Here is a 17125-nt window from a genome sequence, read left to right as displayed (position 1 = left end):
CTCCTACCTGTGCCACTGAAACTTGCCATCGCTGTAAACACATCTGCCCACTCTCTGATGCACTTGCCATCCAGGGACAGCCTTTCTCTTCTCTTTTTCTCTTTCTTTCTTTCTTTCTTTCTTTCTTTCTTTCTTTCTTTCTTTCTTTCTTTCTTTCTTTCTTTTTGTTTGTTTTCGAGACAGGGTTTCTCTGTGGCTTTGGAGCCTGTCCTGGAACTAGCTCTGTAGACCAGGCTGGTCTCGAACTCACAGAGATCCGCCTGCCTCTGCCTCCCGAGTGCTGGGATTAAAGGCGTACGCCACCAATGCCCAGCTTTCTTCTCTTTGAAACTGAACCCTTCAACACACTGCACGCAATCAAAGGGATGCAGCTTCAGTTAGGATAGTGGGTAGCGTCCACCTGTTTTTCTTTTCCTTCTTTTTTCTCTGACTCAGAGATGCTTTGGAGAGCCAGATGTGGTGACACACACCTGTAGCCCTAGGAGGCTGAGGCAGGAGAGTCTCAACTTTGAGGACATCCTCATAGTGAAACCCTGTGTTGAAAAATAAATCAGTTGTTACAATGGGGATGAAACACATATGGATGTCACCTACTGAGCTCAGTTTGAGTTTGGTGAATTTCATTGTATATGGCTGTTTTGTTTTTCTGTTTTTCTTTCTTCTTTATTGTATTGGTCTCTCTTGGTTTTTTTTTTTTTTAAATGTTTGTTTGTTTCTTTACTTTTTTTTTTTCCAAGACAGGGTTTCTCTGTAGCTTTGGAGCCTCTCCTGGAACTCACTTGGTAGACAAAGATGGTCTTGAACTTACAGAGATCCACCTGTCTCTGCCCCTCAAGTGAGTGCAGGGATTAAAGGTGTGTGCCACCACTGCCTGACTCTTCTTTTTAATTTTATTTTGCATTAATGTTTTGCCTGCATGTCTGTGTGAAGATGTCAGATCTTGATGTTACTGACAGTTGTCAGCTGTCTTGTGGGTGCTGGGATTTGAACCCAGGTCCTCTGGAAGAGCAGTCAATGCTCTCAATCGCTGAGCCATCTCTCCAGCCCGTTTTACTTTTCTATTGCTGTAATAAAACACCACGACCAAAGCAATTTATAGAAGAAAATGTGGATTTGGGGCTTACAGTTTCAGAGGGTTAGAGTACATTACCGTCCTAGTGGGGAGCAAGGTAGCAGGCAGGCAGGCCTGGCTGGAGTAGTATCTGAGAGATCACAACTTGAGACACAAAACAAGGCAGAGACAGAGAACTGGAAATAGGAGTCTTTTGAAACCTCAAAGCCTACCTCCCAGTGACACACTCCTTCCACACATCCAATCCTTCCCAAACAGTTCCAGCAACTAGGGACCAAGTATACACAGATGAGCCTATGGAGGCCATTTTCATTCAACCACAGTGGTTTTTCGCAAAAGAAAAATGCTGCGTTCTAGTTAAGGAGATGCATGCTAGCTGGGCATAGTTGCACTCACCTTATTTGTTACGGCGTAAATGAAAGGCAGACAGAAATTATAATAAAATATTCAGCTTTAATAAGGAGAAGACTTACAGAACCGAGGTTCCTGCAGAGAACAGGAAAGCAGAAGGGAAGGCGGGGAGCACACCCGCATATTTATTAGTAAAAAATAACCTTAGAGGACCCCGCCCTTCAAGCAAGGTGATTGGTTGGTCTTCCCCTACACTTATTCACCTTTAATTCCAATAGAGGCAGGTGAACTCTGTGTAAAAAAACCTGATATGGGACTGGGGAGATGGCTCTGTGGGTAAGAGCACTGACTGTTCTTCCAGAGGACCAGGGTTCAATTCCCAGCACCCACATGACAGCTCACAACTGTTCGTAACTCTAGTTCCAGGGGACCCAACACCCTCACACAGACATACACGCAGGCAAAACATCAATGCACATCAAATAAAAATAAATTATTTAAAAAACCCAGATGTACATAGGGAAATCCAGGCCAGCCAAGATACATAGTGAAATTCTGTTTCAAAAAAACAAAACAAAACAAAACAAAATTCATGTTGCAATACTTAGATGCCAATACTGCATTTTTATAAATGAAATCAGGTACGTTCCAGGATGGTATGGGTATAATGGTTTGTTTGCCTTTTGAAACAGGGTCTTATATAGCCCAGCCTCCAATTCACTATGTAGACAAACCTAACTTGGAACTCTGAATCTCCTGCCTTCACATCTGAGGTTCTGAGATTGCAGGTGTGTGCCACCACACCCAGCCTTATTTGTTTGGAAATGCACCCACAGATGAGTTGGATGGGTTAATAAAGTAATAAGCGATGTGAGATAAAATGTCAATGGTAAGGTCTACCCTGTAGATATGTGGATGTCAACTTGCCATATCTTAGAAACTTTTAATAAAATGATGGTGACTATATATATGGCATGGGTTGTTTTGATATATGTATCTATGAAGAGAAAAGGGGTGGATTTCTAACAGGCAATTCTCTATGTCAGAAACAAGGTAAATATGTGTTTTCAGTCTTTTTAACAAACCACACATTTGATTGACTCAAGAAGGGAGTGGCTGTTTAGACACAAGGAACAATAAAAGATGTTATAATAACATCCTGGTCAAGGAGAGAGGGAGGATTAGAGGGTGCCAGAAGAAGTTTGTGCTTCCACGTGGGTAAGTCTGTCTTCTTTTCTTTGTTTTGATTATTGGTGCATCCCCTAATTAAATGATCATAGTCTTTGAACGAGTGGACCAGGGGCATGCTCCCAATAGAGGACTCTGTGTAGGTCCTCATCAGTGGAAGCATCCTTCCGGAAAAGGGTGTGGCTGCAATGCTTTCTGGGCACTGCTCTATCTTTTGTATTAAAAAAAATATATATACTGTGCCTGGCTTTCTGAGAGGCGTGAATGTTCTAGCCTTCCATACGGAAGCTTTTCCCAGAAAAAGGAGTTAAAGACTAGAGGCTGACCCTGTAAGAAGCAGATGTGGGGAAACAAGGGAAAATGTCCAGAGGATAGGGTGCTAACACAAGCTGGATGTGCTTGATCAAAAAGCTTGTGGGTGGGGTCAGGATCAGGACTGACAGGGTGGAGACTGGAAGACACACACTTCGAAAAGGCTGCTTGAGGGATGCATGTCCAAGGAGCCACCGCGCACCGCGGATTAGGGCGAACTGCTTAGGGACGGTGGCAGCGGCGGAGCATAAAGAACACGGGCTTGTATCTCAGGAGGGCGCTGACGGCCAATGCCAAGCAGCCGTGGGCGTGGCGCTGTCAAACTTCGGTGGGCGGGACCGAAGGGGGGAGGGCCTTGGAGGGTGGAGCCTCACCCCAAGCCAATAAACAACCGTCTTATAGGCGGGGCGTACCCCACAGGCCAAAATCGGAGCCAATGAAAAGGGCCTCCGCGTGCCCGCTGGCCCGCCCCTCGTGGGGCGCGCGCCAGAGCCCTCGGGCAGCCGTTAGGGGCGGGGCCTGCGGCCGCCCGCGCGCACCTCACGCCCTCCCCTTTGTGTCACCATGGCGGCGGCGGCGAGGATTACGAACGAGGACTCGAAAGCCGCCAGGGTCTGAGGAGGCTACCGCGACCATGGTGGTGAGGGGCCCTCGAGGCCATCAGTCTGTCTGTCCGCGTGCCCGTCTGTCCGCGCGGCCCCGCCCTGCGCGCCCCGCCCCCGGCCCCGCCCGAGCCCGCGGCCCGCCCGCTGCCCCTCACCCTCCTTCGTGGTCTCCTATGGTCCCCACCTCGGTCCGGTCCTGGGTCGCAGCCCGGGCCTCGACCCCGCCCCCTCAGTGCGCATCTCCTCCCCCCCAGTTCCGAGTCCTGCAAAAGGGGGTGACAGTGGTGGAGGACCCCGGACTTGAGAAAAGAGGGGGCTGGTTCAGTCCCGTGAACTGCACCCTCTCCCCACCCCGAAGGCGCCTGCTGAGGTTTCCTGGAAACCAGCCCCCATCCCGGCGCCCTCCTCAGCATCCTCATCCCCCAGCCACCCTCCCGACCACCACCTCCCGCTCCCAACAGCCCCTTGCTCGTTCCAGAGCCCCACCCCCATCCCACTCCATCCCCTGCCTGACCCTTTTCTTCTCCTTTTCCTTCTTGTTCAGCCCACTCCATCCGCTCTCAATCCTCCCACAGACATCGATCTGAACCTTTATCTCATCCTCTCCCGCCTTCCTCTACCCTAGAGGCCAACACCGTGCCTCCGTTCCACTTGAGCCTTGGGGGTTTCTCCATCTTCTTGTCTTCATCTCCCCTCCTCCATGTCTCCCTTTCCCACCATACTGCTCCCGTTCATTCATCCATTCATTCCCTCACTCCACAGACATTCACTGAGACCTCCTCTGTGCAGGCCCCATGCTCCAGGCACAGAAACAGTCAGATCACATCCTGCCTTGGGGAACTTCATGGGCTGGCAGGGGACAGACTCTGAGGGTGAGACCCAGGGATGAACTCGGGGTTGCAGGGACATGGAGGAGGGAAAAGCCCAGTCTAGCAAATCCCTGAATCCCCATCTGGCAGCTGGTTTAATTTATTTATCAGATGTTGCCCCGTCTATGCACATGGTATATCAGGGACCCAGAGAGCAATATACAGTTCCAACTCTGCCCAACTCTTTCGGGCCCGCTGGGGGTCCCAGCCTGGGGCCCTGCTTCAGGGGAGGTCGGAGTCCAATGGGAAAGATGAGTTTCTCGCCAGAGGCGTTTAAGAACGAGATGGATAAGCTTAGGTATAGCTGTGCAGCCTGGGATGGAGGAAGCCCAGGGGATGGAGACAAAGGTGTGTAACAGCCTAAACGGACAGAGAGGGCTTTCTGGAGCAACACACATGAGGTGAGACCTGAAGAAGGAAGAGGAGAGAACCTGGTGACTGGGTGGGTGAAGTAGGTTCCAGTCTGAGGAACAGCCTTTCAAAGGCATAGAAGGAAAATGAGAAGGTGGCACTTGTGTTCTGAAAAGTCAGAGTTCTGAGAATGGGGGGTAGAGGCAAACAGCACCCAGCTCAAGGAAGCTTGACTGCCAGACCTGAGAATTCCGACTTCATCTAGAATGCATGAGAATCATTGGAGCGGAATCTAGGAAAACAGTCACGCTTGTACTTAGTGAAAGCCAGCCTGGCAGGAGGGGAGAGGTTGGGAGCAGATTACTGAGATGTGGACTGTGAAGTCCAGACAGTGGCAAGTGACTGTACCCTGCAGTGGCTACAGAAGAGTCTTGAACACGCACAGACAGGACCAGCATGCTTTCGCTTCTGTTACCTGCTCACCCCTGGTCCCTGCACCTCCAGCCTTCATCCCAGACCACACACGAAGAAGCAGGCTCGCTACAGCCCAGCACTCATCTGTTGACCTACCCTTTTGCCCCTGCTGCCGGACAATGTGTAGAGCCTCCAAGGCTCAAGGCCCAGGCTGGCAGATAACAAAGCTCCCATTGTCCTGCTCCCATCTCTGGGGGCCTCTGATTCTTCTTTCTGCTTTACAGGCCCGTAGCACTGACAGTCTGGATGGCCCAGGGGAGGGCTCAGTGCAGCCTGTACCCCCTTCAGGGGGGGCTGGTGCAAAGGGGAAGCCCGGGAAGAGGTGAGATAGTGCCAAGGGGCTTATCCTAGGAGGGAGGGGAGCTCCAGGAGAGAACTGTAGCTGATACTTTGCCTTTCTCCCAGGCTCTCAGCTCCTCGAGGTCCCTTCCCCCGGCTGGCTGACTGTGCCCACTTCCACTATGAGAATGTTGATTTTGGCCACATTCAGGTAAGGGAACTTCTACCCAGGTGGGAAGGTGAACTGCTGGCAAGCCACTTTGTCCCTAAGCACATCCCTGAGTCCTGGCCACCTCATGTTTGAGCAGACACCAGCAGGAATAGAGGCGAGCCGACTGGAAGGGCTGCTCTCCCATCCGCCACTTAACTCTTTGTATTCTTCCACAGCAGTCTTTTGCTAGGCACCTGCTCCACGCCAGGGCTCTGTTCCCAGACAGTGGTATTGCCAGGCCTTGTCCTTGTGGAGGTCCAAGAGGGGAACCAGATCTACCCCTAGATAGTCCCAGCCAAGAAAGGTTAGGTCTGGGACAAAACTGAAGCCCTCTCTTTGGTTTGTGCTTCTTTCTGCAGCTCCTGCTGTCTCCAGAGCGTGAAGGCCCCAGCCTCTCTGGAGAAAATGAGCTGGTGTTTGGAGTACAGGTGACCTGTCAGGTGAGGCTGCCCTTGCCTCTCATCTAGCCTGAGGGACTAGTCACTGTAGTCTTCAGCTCTGTGTAATGGAGTCTGTACTCTCTGTCCTGACTGCTCCCACAGGGTCGCTCCTGGCCAGTTCTCCGGAGCTATGATGATTTCCGTTCCCTGGATGCCCATCTCCACCGGTGCATATTTGACCGGAGATTTTCCTGTCTCCCAGAGCTCCCTCCACCCCCAGAGGGTGCCAGGGCTGCCCAGGTAACCCGCTTGTCTCAGTCCCTGCCTGAGCCATCAAGGGTGTCCTCATCAGCCATGTGTACAGCCAGCAAGGCGAGGGAAATAGTTCAGATCTCTTGAGTAGGACGTGCTGGTGTGAGCCTGTAATCTCAGCACTTGGAAGGTTCCAGTGGTACGATCTGAGTTCCAACAATCAGAATGGAGAAGCCTTAGAAACAGGACAGGAGACTAGAGGGCCCCTTTGGTTTGGCGGTTATGGGAAGGTTCAAGGGTTCACAGGCCAGCACGGCCACATCAGTTCCACTCCAAAGCTCAGCTCAGTGTGATATGAGGGCTTTTCAGAAGCTAACAGCTGAGCCACGCCCAGGCATCCGGGCTGGATTTCAGCCTTGCTGAGAGATGAGCTTGGGTCCTGCTGGAGGGGAGTGGGCTCTGTCCTCATCCATTCACAGGAGTCATCCTTGGCAATTTGCTCCCAGATGCTGGTACCATTGCTGCTGCAGTACCTGGAGACCCTGTCAGGACTGGTGGACAGTAACCTCAACTGTGGGCCTGTGCTCACTTGGATGGAGGTGGGCCTGGCATGGAGAAGCTGGAGCTAGGATCTAGTGAGAAGTGTCTGAGGCACAAGAAGCAGCCTAGAGTGTGTGGGCACAGAAAAAGAAGGAAGCCAGAGGGGAGGAGGCATTGATATTATTTTAGTATCTGTGTGGGTGCATGCCTGTGAGAGAAAGGTAGGGGTGTGTGTGTGTGTGTGTGTGTAGTTGTGTGGCTGTGGAGATTTAAAGGTATACTAGTTAGAAGTGTGTTGCTGTGACTCACAGTACATCTGGCTGACAGTGACATAAACTTAATGAATTTAATGGACAAAATGCCAGTGTCTGCTATGAAGGATGAAGGTGCAGGTATCTGTGGGGGTTTTGGGGACAGGGAAGTCTTGGGACAAGTTGGGGTAGGGAAGAAGAGACAACTTTTTTTCTTGCTGTTATTATTTTGTTGGCTTTAATTTTTTTTTAAATATTTATTTATTTTTTTTTTATTTATTTTTTTTTCTGTTTGTATGTCTGTAGGCCAGAAGAGGGCTCCAGACCTCTTTACAGATGGTTGTGAGCCACCATGTGGTTGCTGGGAATTGAACTCAGGACCTTTGGAAGAGCAGGCAGTGCTCTTAACCTCTGAGCCATCTCTCCAGCCCCCTTTAATTTTTTTTTAATTTCATGTGGGTGAGTGTTTGGCTGTATGTGTGTCCACCATATGTGTGACTGTAGAGGTTGGATAAAAGGATCAGATCCCCTTGGATTTTTTTTTTTGTTTTGTTTTGTTTTTTTGAGACAGGGTTTCTCTGTGGCTTTGGAGCCTGTCCTGGAACTAGCTCTGTAGACCAGGCTGGTCTCGAACTCACAGAGATCTGCCTGCCTCTGCCTCCCGAGTGCTGGGAATAAAGGCGTGTGCCACCATTGCCTGGCTCCCTTGGAATTAGAGTCTCAAACAGTTGTGAGCTGCCATGTGGGTGCTGAGAACTGAACCTGGGTCCTCTAGCAAACACTCTTAACTGCTGAGCCGTCTCACCAGCCTTTTTTTTTTTTTTTTTTAGAGGCAATAAGAATCTAGGTGTTTGGTCAGGTGGTGGTTGTTTACCATTAATCCCAGAACCCAGAACTCATAAGGCAGAGGCAAGCGGATCTCTGTGAGTTCGAGGCCAGCCTGGTCAAAAGAACGAGGTCCAGGACAGGCTCCAAAGCTACATAGAGAAACCCTGTCTTGAAAAAAACAAACAAAAACAAATAAAAAAAAAACAAGTAAACAAAAAGAATCTATGTGTTTGGACTATGGTTCTGACTGACAGCTACTCTGATAGATAAGTGGTGGCCTCACTGGACATAGAGGAGGCTTGTGTGACTTTACTGATGGCTCTGACTTCCCCTTGCCAAATTTTGACTCTGTCTCAGCTGGACAACCATGGCCGGCGCCTACTCCTCAGTGAAGAGGCCTCTCTCAACATTCCTGCTGTGGCTGCCGCCCACGTGGTCAAGCGGTACACTGCCCAGGCACCAGATGAGCTGTCCTTTGAGGTGAGACTTGACAGCAATGGCCTCTACCCATGTTCTGTTTCTCCTGCCTTTCCTGAACCCCCTTCTTCTACCCATTCCCAGGTGGGAGACATTGTCTCAGTGATCGACATGCCACCTACAGAGGATCGGAGCTGGTGGCGGGGCAAACGGGGTTTTCAGGTGAGCTGGGTGAGGTGGACATGTGCAGTAGGGCACATTGCCCACCAGGGTGCCCCAGCTACTGACTGTGGTCCTTCCTCAGGTTGGTTTCTTCCCCAGTGAGTGTGTGGAGCTCTTCACAGAGAGGCCAGGCCCTGGCCTAAAGGCAGGTGAGTACCAAGGAGAGTGGGCAGTCCCCTCACCCTCTGCCTACCACCTGTCCTCTCTACAATTATCCACCCCACAGACGCTGACAGTCCCCTGTGTGGCATCCCAGCTCCTCAGGGTATCTCTTCTTTGACCTCAGGTAATGCAAACAAGGGATCAGGTCTCTGCCTCTGGCCCCACCTAATCATTTGTGCTCCTGACTCTAAGTGGTCTGCTTTTGCCCCCACAGCTGTGCCTCGGCCACGTGGGAAGCTGGCAGGGCTCCTCCGCACCTTCATGCGCTCTCGACCCTCCCGCCAGCGGCTGCGCCAACGGGGAATCCTGCGGCAGAGGGTATTCGGTTGTGATCTTGGAGAGCACCTCAGCAACTCAGGCCAGGATGGTGAGGCCTGGGATCTCTCACCCATCCTGCCTCAGCTGCAGCTCTGGTCCTGACACTGCTTCTTTCTCCCAGTGCCCCAAGTGTTGCGATGCTGCTCCGAGTTCATTGAGGCCCATGGTGTGGTGGATGGAATCTACCGGCTCTCAGGCGTGTCCTCCAACATCCAGAGGCTTCGGTGAGCACACACAGCCTACATTTATTAGCACCTTCTGTCCCAGCCCTGTGCTACATGTCAGGGTCATATTTGTTGGGAGTTAGGAAGGCATGGTGCAATGGTGACCTGAGGCTTCCTTGAGGAGGTGACAGCCAGGCCAACGCTGGACAGTGAGAGTAAAAGTAGCATCCCCAGAGGGTCAGCTCCATGGACCCTACCACATGCCAAGACTGACTCTAGGGCTGGGGGCACCACAGTAAATGACACACCTGGAAGGCCTTGAGGGACAAACAAGATGGCTGAGGTACTACAGTTGTAGTGGAGAAAAATAGATTTGGGCTAATGAGGACCAAAATAAACAAGGAGAAAGAGCAAGGAATAGTTGGCTATGCCAGGAATCACAGCACTTGGGAGGTAGAGGTAGGGGAATCAGGCATTCAGGTCATAGTTGACCACGTAGGGAGTTCTAGGCCAGCTGGAGTTATGTAAGAGACTTTCCCAAAACCCAAAACAAAACACCACCACTACAAAAGAAAACCAGGATGGAGAGCTCATAGTCTTGAGTAGTGGAAGAAGGAGGAGACCTCATGGGAAAGAGGTGAGAGAGCAGGCAATATCCTATTAAAAGTGCCCGTGGTGGAGGCAGCAGCCATGCAGGGGTATAGCAGTGGAGACAGTAGGGAGACTCACCCAGGCAGCACATGCAGGGCTTCTTGCACTTCAGTACTGGGATGACTATGTGCATGCTAAGCAAGCACTCCATTGCTGAGCCATGCTCCTAGCCCTTCTGGGGTTTCTAGGCAGGTACTCTATCAGTGAGCCACACCCCAGCTCCACTTGTACAGTGCCACTTGGATGATTTAGAATTTGGATTTCATTTAAGGGAAACACCAGAAGGTTCTGAGCCAAGGAGGCATAAAAGTGGGAAAGAATGTGGCAAGGACAGGGGCCAGCAGAGACTGCAGGCGAGAGTTGAGGGAGCAGTGAGTTGGGTGGAATCGCAGAGGGGAAAGGCTTTCCCTGTGAGCAGCAGACAGTCAACAGAGTAGTGAGCAGGGGCTATTGGTGCCTTCATTTCCCAGGGACTGCTTAAAGCCCTGAGAATGGCACAGCATGTGGCCTATGGCAGGAGCATAGTTAGACTTTGGAGTTGGCCTGAAGTAGCAGAGGCATCTTACACATGAGCCTCAATGCTCCCCTTTCTAAAATTGCTCCCTTGTCTTTGCCACTCAGGGTCATTGGGAGATTCAGTAAGATTTTCCTTCTGGATCCCTGCACAGGGCCTGGGGTAGAGTGTTGCATCCATCTGTGAGACTTGTAGGTTGGGGTAGGGGTCATGACCTGATGAACCAGGTTAACACACCTTCTTCTCCTTGATCTGGTGATTCTCAGGCATGAGTTTGATAGCGAGAGGATCCCCGAGCTGTCTGGCCCTGCCTTCCTACAAGATATCCACAGTGTGTCCTCCCTGTGCAAGCTCTACTTCCGGGAGCTGCCCAACCCCTTGCTCACTTACCAGCTCTATGGGAAGTTCAGCGTGAGTAAAGGGACTGGCCAGGGCAGAGGGGCCAGCTGCATATGGCCCAGCACCATCATGCCTGTCCATCATCGCAGGAGGCCATGTCAGTGCCTGGAGAGGAAGAACGCCTGGTGCGAGTACACGATGTCATCCAGCAGCTGCCCCCTCCACACTACAGGTAAATGGGCAGGGTCAAGAAGGACTACAGTAGGGGTGCAGGGAACTGAGGTGAGCAATTGTCTGCTATGACTTCTGCCCCCAGGACCCTAGAGTACCTGCTGAGGCACCTGGCCCGAATGGCAAGACACAGTGCTAACACCAGCATGCATGCCCGCAACCTGGCCATTGTTTGGGCACCCAACCTGCTACGGTAAGCTTCTTTCAGTGGGGCAGACTCCATTCACTTGTGTAAAATAACACTTGTGTAAAGACCAACATGGGATCCACGAGAGTATCTGGGGAGAATCAGATTACAGAGGGAGCAGAGTACAAACCTGAGGCAGATATGGACCTGGGGGTTAGAAGGAATCCCAGGGACGTTTGTTGGGCTGCAGTTGAGTGAAAGAGCAAGGGCAGGGAGCAGAGGACCAAGTCACAGATGAGAGGAGACCAGACTTAGAGGTCATAGTGAAGATTTCATTGTGGGTTGAAGTATAGCCAAGGCAGGCCTCTAAGCTGGGAAAGCCTAACAGTCTGAGGACAGTGTGTTGAGCAGGGGAAGGAACAGAGCAGGACGTCCACATGAGAATGGAGATTGGACTACATCAGTCAGCTTTTCTGTAACTATAACAAAATACCCATAGCAGTTAGCTTCTAAAGAGGAAGCGTTTGTTTTGAAACACAGTCTCATTTCATTCCACAATCAACTGACTCCATGTGGTCTTTGGGTTTGTGACAGGGTAACATGGTGGTAGTATGTGGTAGAATAAAACTTCACAGGACACAGGAATGGTTAGGGGAGATCCAGGACCCCATGATTGTCTTTGAGAGCATGCCTCTAGTGACATAAAGGTTCCACCAGGTCCCACCTCCTAAATCCCCACCTTGGGGACCAAGTCTTTACTGTGTGGACATTTTGGGGATACTTTCCTGAACTGTACCAAACAGGATGGGGCAGAAGGGGTGTGTTAGAATCTGAACAGACTTTCGGAGGTCCAGGTGCAGTGGTGGTTTACTGACAGATTGAATGTGGGTGCTCAGGACTGACAGAGGTAGAGGAGGTGGGGGGGGGAACAGGTCTGGGAAGAGTTGAAAGCCCATTTCTAGCTGCTGTCACTTCAAGACTGGCAGAGGTATAGGCTGGAAGGACAGTGGTCTCTGCAGTTGGCACCACACACTGCCAATCAGGCTCAAGGTATGTGGCCTTACTTGCCCTGCCTCCAGGTCTATGGAGCTGGAGTCAGTGGGGCTGGGCGGGGCAGCAGCCTTCCGTGAGGTCCGGGTGCAGTCGGTGGTGGTGGAATTCCTGCTCACCCACGTGGAGGTCCTGTTCAGTGATACCTTCACCTCTGCTGGCCTGGACCCTGCAGGTATGTCCAGTCCATCCGCTGGCATCCTGGCTACTGCCCTTCAGTGTCAGGCTCTGTCAGGGCTGCAGTGGGAGGGCAGGTGGGCTCCTGGCCCTACCCTTACTCCACTGACTAGACCTCCCCCCCAGCTCCTTGAGGACCCCACCCTGGCCCATCCCTCCCCGCGCCCCCCCTCCTTCTCATTTCAGCTCCTACGCCCAGGATCCCCACTTCTTGGCCAGGACGCCGTTCTTCCTTCACCCCTTATAGCTCCGGGGGGCCCTTGGGGCCTTGGGTCCACCTGGGAGGAGGTGGGAGGTCCCCAGACTTGACCCCACCCTGGCCCTGCCCAGACTCCCTGCCCTGCCCCGGACCCCAGCCCAGTCAGGATTCTGCTCGTCGGAGGGCCCTCTGGCCCGAGGTAACTGACCAGAGCCACTGCCCTTGCTGGCTGCTGGGAGCTGCCTTCTCATCAGCTCGTTCTGCCTCACCCTTCCTCCTTACCTGCCTGCTGCCCCCCCATTCCCGCCTGATCTACACCGGCCCCTGCCTTGCCAGCCCGGGTGGGCACGCTGCGGGGCCGGGGCTTGGGCTGTGGCGCTTGGCTTTGCCTGTAGTCTCAAGTGGCCCAAAGCTTATACTTGTCCCCTTTCGGACCTCTCCAGGTCGCTGCCTCCTTCCCAGACCTAAGTCCCTTGCGGGAAGCAGTCCCTCCACTCGCCTGCTGACACTGGAGGAAGCCCAGGCACGCACCCAGGGCCGTCTTGGAACGCCTACTGAGCCCACAACTCCCAAGACCCCAGCCTCACCAGTGGAAAGGTATGCATGTGATGCTGGAGAGGGAAGAGTAGCTGGGAGCCCTGGTTTCTCAAACTGCCTGCTCTCTCTCACCCAAACTCCAGAAGGAAAAGAGAGAGAGCAGAGAAACAACGGAAGCCAGGGGGTAGCAGTTGGAAGACATTCTTTGCTCTGGGGCGGGGCCCCAGCATACCCCGGAAGAAGCCCCTGCCCTGGCTGGGCGGCAGCCGGGCTGCACCACAGCCTACAGGTCAGAGGCTGAGCCCTTGCTGTGTGGGTGACGTGAGTGGCTATAGTACTGGAGAGGCCGGTGACTTCTCTTCTCCCTACAGGTAGCAGACCTGACACTGTCACACTGAGATCTGCCAAAAGTGAGGAGTCTCTGTCATCGCAGGCCAGCGGGGCTGGTGAGCATAGTGTGGACCCTACATGTGCCCAAGTTGAGCTAGGAGGAATCAAGGCCCTGGTTTCACCTTTAAATGTTGTACTTCAGATTGGAGGAGAGGGCCTTGGGTTTGTTTTGTTTGTTTTAGGAGATTTTGTTATGGTTTTAAGGCTGGGTCTTGCTAATGTTGTTCTGGCTGGCCTGTATAGTCCAGGCTGGCCCCACAACTCTTAACTGTCTTGAGCCTAAGAACTGAGATTACATGTGTGAGTCACCAGATCGAGCAAGGGATTTAGACTTTTAAAACCAAGGCCTCAGGCGTAAGCTAGATAAGTCTAAGGTACGACTTAGATATAAATTGCTATTGACGATACACACTGCATTCACTAGTTCATACAGGGTCTTTTGTTTAGTCGTTCCTTTTGAAAATACTTAGGTAATGTTATCAACATCCCCAAACACTCTGGATGCAATTAAAAGAGTCCCCATAACTTACCTGGGAGTGCCTCCCTGCTGCTGCCCCTGACCAGAGGCATCCTCTTGACAGCCATCATCCCTCACTCTGGAGGCTCACGCCCCTGCAGGTGTCTATGTGAAAGCCTTGTTGCTCAGTTCCAGTTGCTCTGATCCATGTGTGGGCAACATGGGAAGTGGGAGGCAGACTGCATATGCTGCTTGATTTTTAGAACACACAACCAGACCACCATCTACATTGACCAGTGCAACTTAGCTCCTCCCACTGCTCGCTCTCTCTCTCTCTCTCTCTCTCTCTCTCTCTCTCTCTCTCTCTCTCTCTCTCTGTGTGTGCATATGTGTGTGTGTCTTGTGTTCACCATTCTCCACCCAATGGCTTTGGTGGTTCTTGTCAGCAATCCTGTCACACTCCTAGTGAGCAGGCTCTGCGTGATGCTCAGGAGTGAATGAAGCTGCTGCTGTGTGGGCTCAGCACACGCTCACAGCATCAGAACAGCCAGTGGTTTTCCAGGGCGGGTGTCCATCTGGACACCCTACAGAGTGTGTGACAGCCTGCCATGCTCATGCTTCATAGCTATGCACTGGATGACACCCTCGCTCTGGATCTGGACTAGTTCATAACCACTCATGTTCTGAACAGCTCTTTCTGAGTCAGGCGTCCTCTAGGGAGCTCTGCTTCCTTTCACATGGTTTCTGCCAAGTCCTCAAGGGGTCTTTTGGTCTGTAAGGTTCTCACCTCTGTGCTGCCCCCTCCCAACAGGCCTCCAGAGGCTGCACCGGCTGCGACGACCTCATTCCAGTAGTGATGCTTTCCCTGTGGGCCCAGCACCTGCTGGCTCATGTGAGAGCCTGTCCTCTTCTTCCTCGTCATCTTCATCTTCGTCCTCCTCCTCAGAGTCCTCAGCAGCTGGCCTGGGGCCACTCTCTGGGTCCCCCTCACACCGCACATCAGCCTGGCTAGATGATGGCGATGAGCTGGATTTCAGTCCTCCCCGCTGTCTGGAAGGGCTCCGGGGACTCGACTTTGATCCCCTTACCTTTCGCTGCAGCAGCCCTACCCCAGGGGACCCTGCACCTCCTGCCAGCCCAGCACCTCCAGCCTCTGCCTCTGCCTTCCCACCTCGGGCAACCCCACAAGCCCTGTCACCCCATGGACCCACCAACCCTGCTTCGCCCACTGCCCTGGACATCTCAGAGCCACTGGCTGTATCAGTGCCACCTGCTGTCCTGGAATTGCTGGGGGCTGGAGGAACACCTGCCTCAGTCACCCCAACACCAGCTCTGAGCCCTAACCCAGGCCTGCGCCCCCATCTCATCCCTCTGCTGCTGCGTGGAGCTGAGGCCCAGCTAAGTGACACTTGTCAGCAGGAGATCAGCAGTAAGCTAGCACCAGCAGGTCCCCGGGGAGCTCCAGGCCAGTACAGTGAGTCTTATTCAGTAGATCTCACACCCAGTCCCCAAACTGTCCCAGGACCCAGCTGACCCCCTTTCTATTCCTTTCTGTATTGTAGGTCCTGGCATGGATTCACCATTATTGCCCCCACCCTTGTCTCTACTGCGCCCTGGTGGGGCTCCACCCCCACCCCCCAAGAACCCAGCTCGTCTCATGGCCCTGGCTTTGGCTGAGAGGGCTCAGCAGGTGGCAGAGCAACAGAGCCAACAAGAGCAGGGGGGCACCCCACCTGCTCCCCACTCCCCTTTTCGTCGCTCACTATCCCTAGAGGTGGGTGGGGAGCCTTTGGGGACTTCAGGGAGTGGACTACACCCTCCCTCCTTAGCCCACCCAGATGCCTGGGCTCCAGGTCCTCCACCTTACCTCCCAAGACAACAAAGTGATGGGAGCCTGATGAGAAGCCAGCGGCCCTTGGGGACCTCAAGGAGGGGTCCCAGAGGCCCTTCCCATGTCAGTGCCCAGATTAGGGCAGGTGGGGCTTACAGGGATGCCCCAGAGATGACAGCCCAGTCCCCATGTTCTGTCCCTTCACAGGGTTCTAACCCCAGTTTCTTCTCAGCCCCCCGGGAGTGTCTGCCACCTTTCCTTGGGATCCCCAAACAAGGCTTGTACTCCCTGGGTCCCCCATCATTCCCACCCAGCTCCCCGGCCCCAGTCTGGAGGAACTCTCTGGGTGCTTCCTCAGCACTTGACAGGGGAGACAATCTGTACTACGAGATCGGGGCAGGGGAGGGGACCTCCTACTCTGGCCCCAGCCAGCCCTGGAGTCCATTTCGCTCCATGCCTCCCGACAGGCTCAATGCCTCATATGGCATGCTTGGCCAGTCACCACCACTCCACAGGTCCCCTGACTTCCTGCTCAGCTACCCACCGCCTCCCTCCTGCTTTCCACCTGACCATCTTAGCCACTCAGTCTCTCAGCACATTGTCCGGCGCCCTACCCGGCCTGAGCCCCTCTATGTCAACCTAGCCCTAGGGCCCAGGGGCTCATCACCTGCCTCTTCCTCCTCCTCCTCTCCTCCTGCCCACCCCCGAAGCCGGTCAGATCCTGGGCCCCCTGTTCCCCGCCTCCCCCAGAAGCAGCGGGCTCCTTGGGGTCCCCGTACCCCACATCGGGTACCTGGACCTTGGGGCTCCCCTGAGCCTCTCCTGCTCTATAGGGCAGCTCCACCAGCCTATGGGAGGGGAGGCGAACTTCGAGGATCCTTGTACAGAAATGGAGGACATAGAGGAGAGGGGGCTGGTCCCCCTCCTCCTTATCCCACTCCCAGCTGGTCCCTACATTCCGAAGGACAGACCAGAAGTTACTGCTGAGCTAGGGCCAAGAAAGGACCCTCCCCACATTGGATCTTGGTCCAAGTCAATCCTTTGTTTTGTATTTTCTTGAGCCCGCTACCCCACTCCAGGTTTCTAACTTTGTAACTTGCTCTGATGTGGGTCCCTAACCCAAAATCATCATGTCCGTACCCTGAGTTGCAGGGTGTGACCTCCCCCACCTCCCTCCTGGGGCCCTTGCACAAATTGGGAGTGGTGGAACATGGCTGATACCCTGTCCTCCTCCTCCCTCCAGGAGCCTCCAGCCCTTGCTGCTCTGTGCACAGGGTGGGGAGACAGTCCCTGCCCACCTCTCCCTACGCACCCCACTAAACCACCTGACAACATTAATAAATAAAAATGGCAAAAATTTGACTTCTGGAGCCACT

The 17125-nt window shown here is 53.2% G+C and overlaps 1 protein-coding gene across 6 annotated transcripts; it reads left to right on the top strand.

Annotated features, from left to right (window-relative positions):
* The first annotated feature begins 3440 nt into the window (after positions 1 to 3440).
* Arhgap33 (Rho GTPase activating protein 33) lies at positions 3441 to 17111 on the top strand. Of its 6 annotated transcripts, XM_050119146.1 has the most exons (22): positions 3470 to 3563; positions 4291 to 4400; positions 5447 to 5544; positions 5628 to 5712; positions 6072 to 6152; positions 6255 to 6392; positions 6851 to 6943; positions 8321 to 8443; positions 8525 to 8602; positions 8685 to 8751; positions 8829 to 8888; positions 8979 to 9131; positions 9204 to 9306; positions 10678 to 10822; positions 10900 to 10982; positions 11067 to 11174; positions 12188 to 12333; positions 12522 to 13131; positions 13215 to 13360; positions 13443 to 13517; positions 14730 to 15392; positions 15481 to 17111. In XM_050119146.1, the coding sequence occupies exons 2-22, from the start codon at positions 4323 to 4325 to the stop codon at positions 16734 to 16736; spliced, it is 4389 nt and encodes a 1462-aa protein (XP_049975103.1). In that variant the 5' UTR covers positions 3470 to 3563; positions 4291 to 4322; the 3' UTR covers positions 16737 to 17111. The 6 variants fall into 6 exon arrangements, with proteins under 6 accessions (XP_049975104.1, XP_049975106.1, XP_049975102.1 ...); XM_050119147.1 differs by lacking the exon at positions 4291 to 4400 and having other exon boundaries at positions 3441 to 3563; XM_050119149.1 differs by having other exon boundaries at positions 3454 to 4400; positions 12978 to 13131.
* Positions 17112 to 17125: the final 14 nt, after the last annotated feature.

This window comes from Alexandromys fortis, unplaced genomic scaffold (genome assembly GCF_014885135.2).
Source record: "Alexandromys fortis isolate MF-2015 unplaced genomic scaffold, M_Fortis_MF-2015_v1.1 scaffold_140, whole genome shotgun sequence".
Classification (NCBI taxonomy): Eukaryota; Metazoa; Chordata; class Mammalia; order Rodentia; family Cricetidae; genus Alexandromys; species Alexandromys fortis.
Note: the sequence above shows the minus strand (reverse complement) of the source record. Positions and strands in the feature narration are given on the sequence as shown.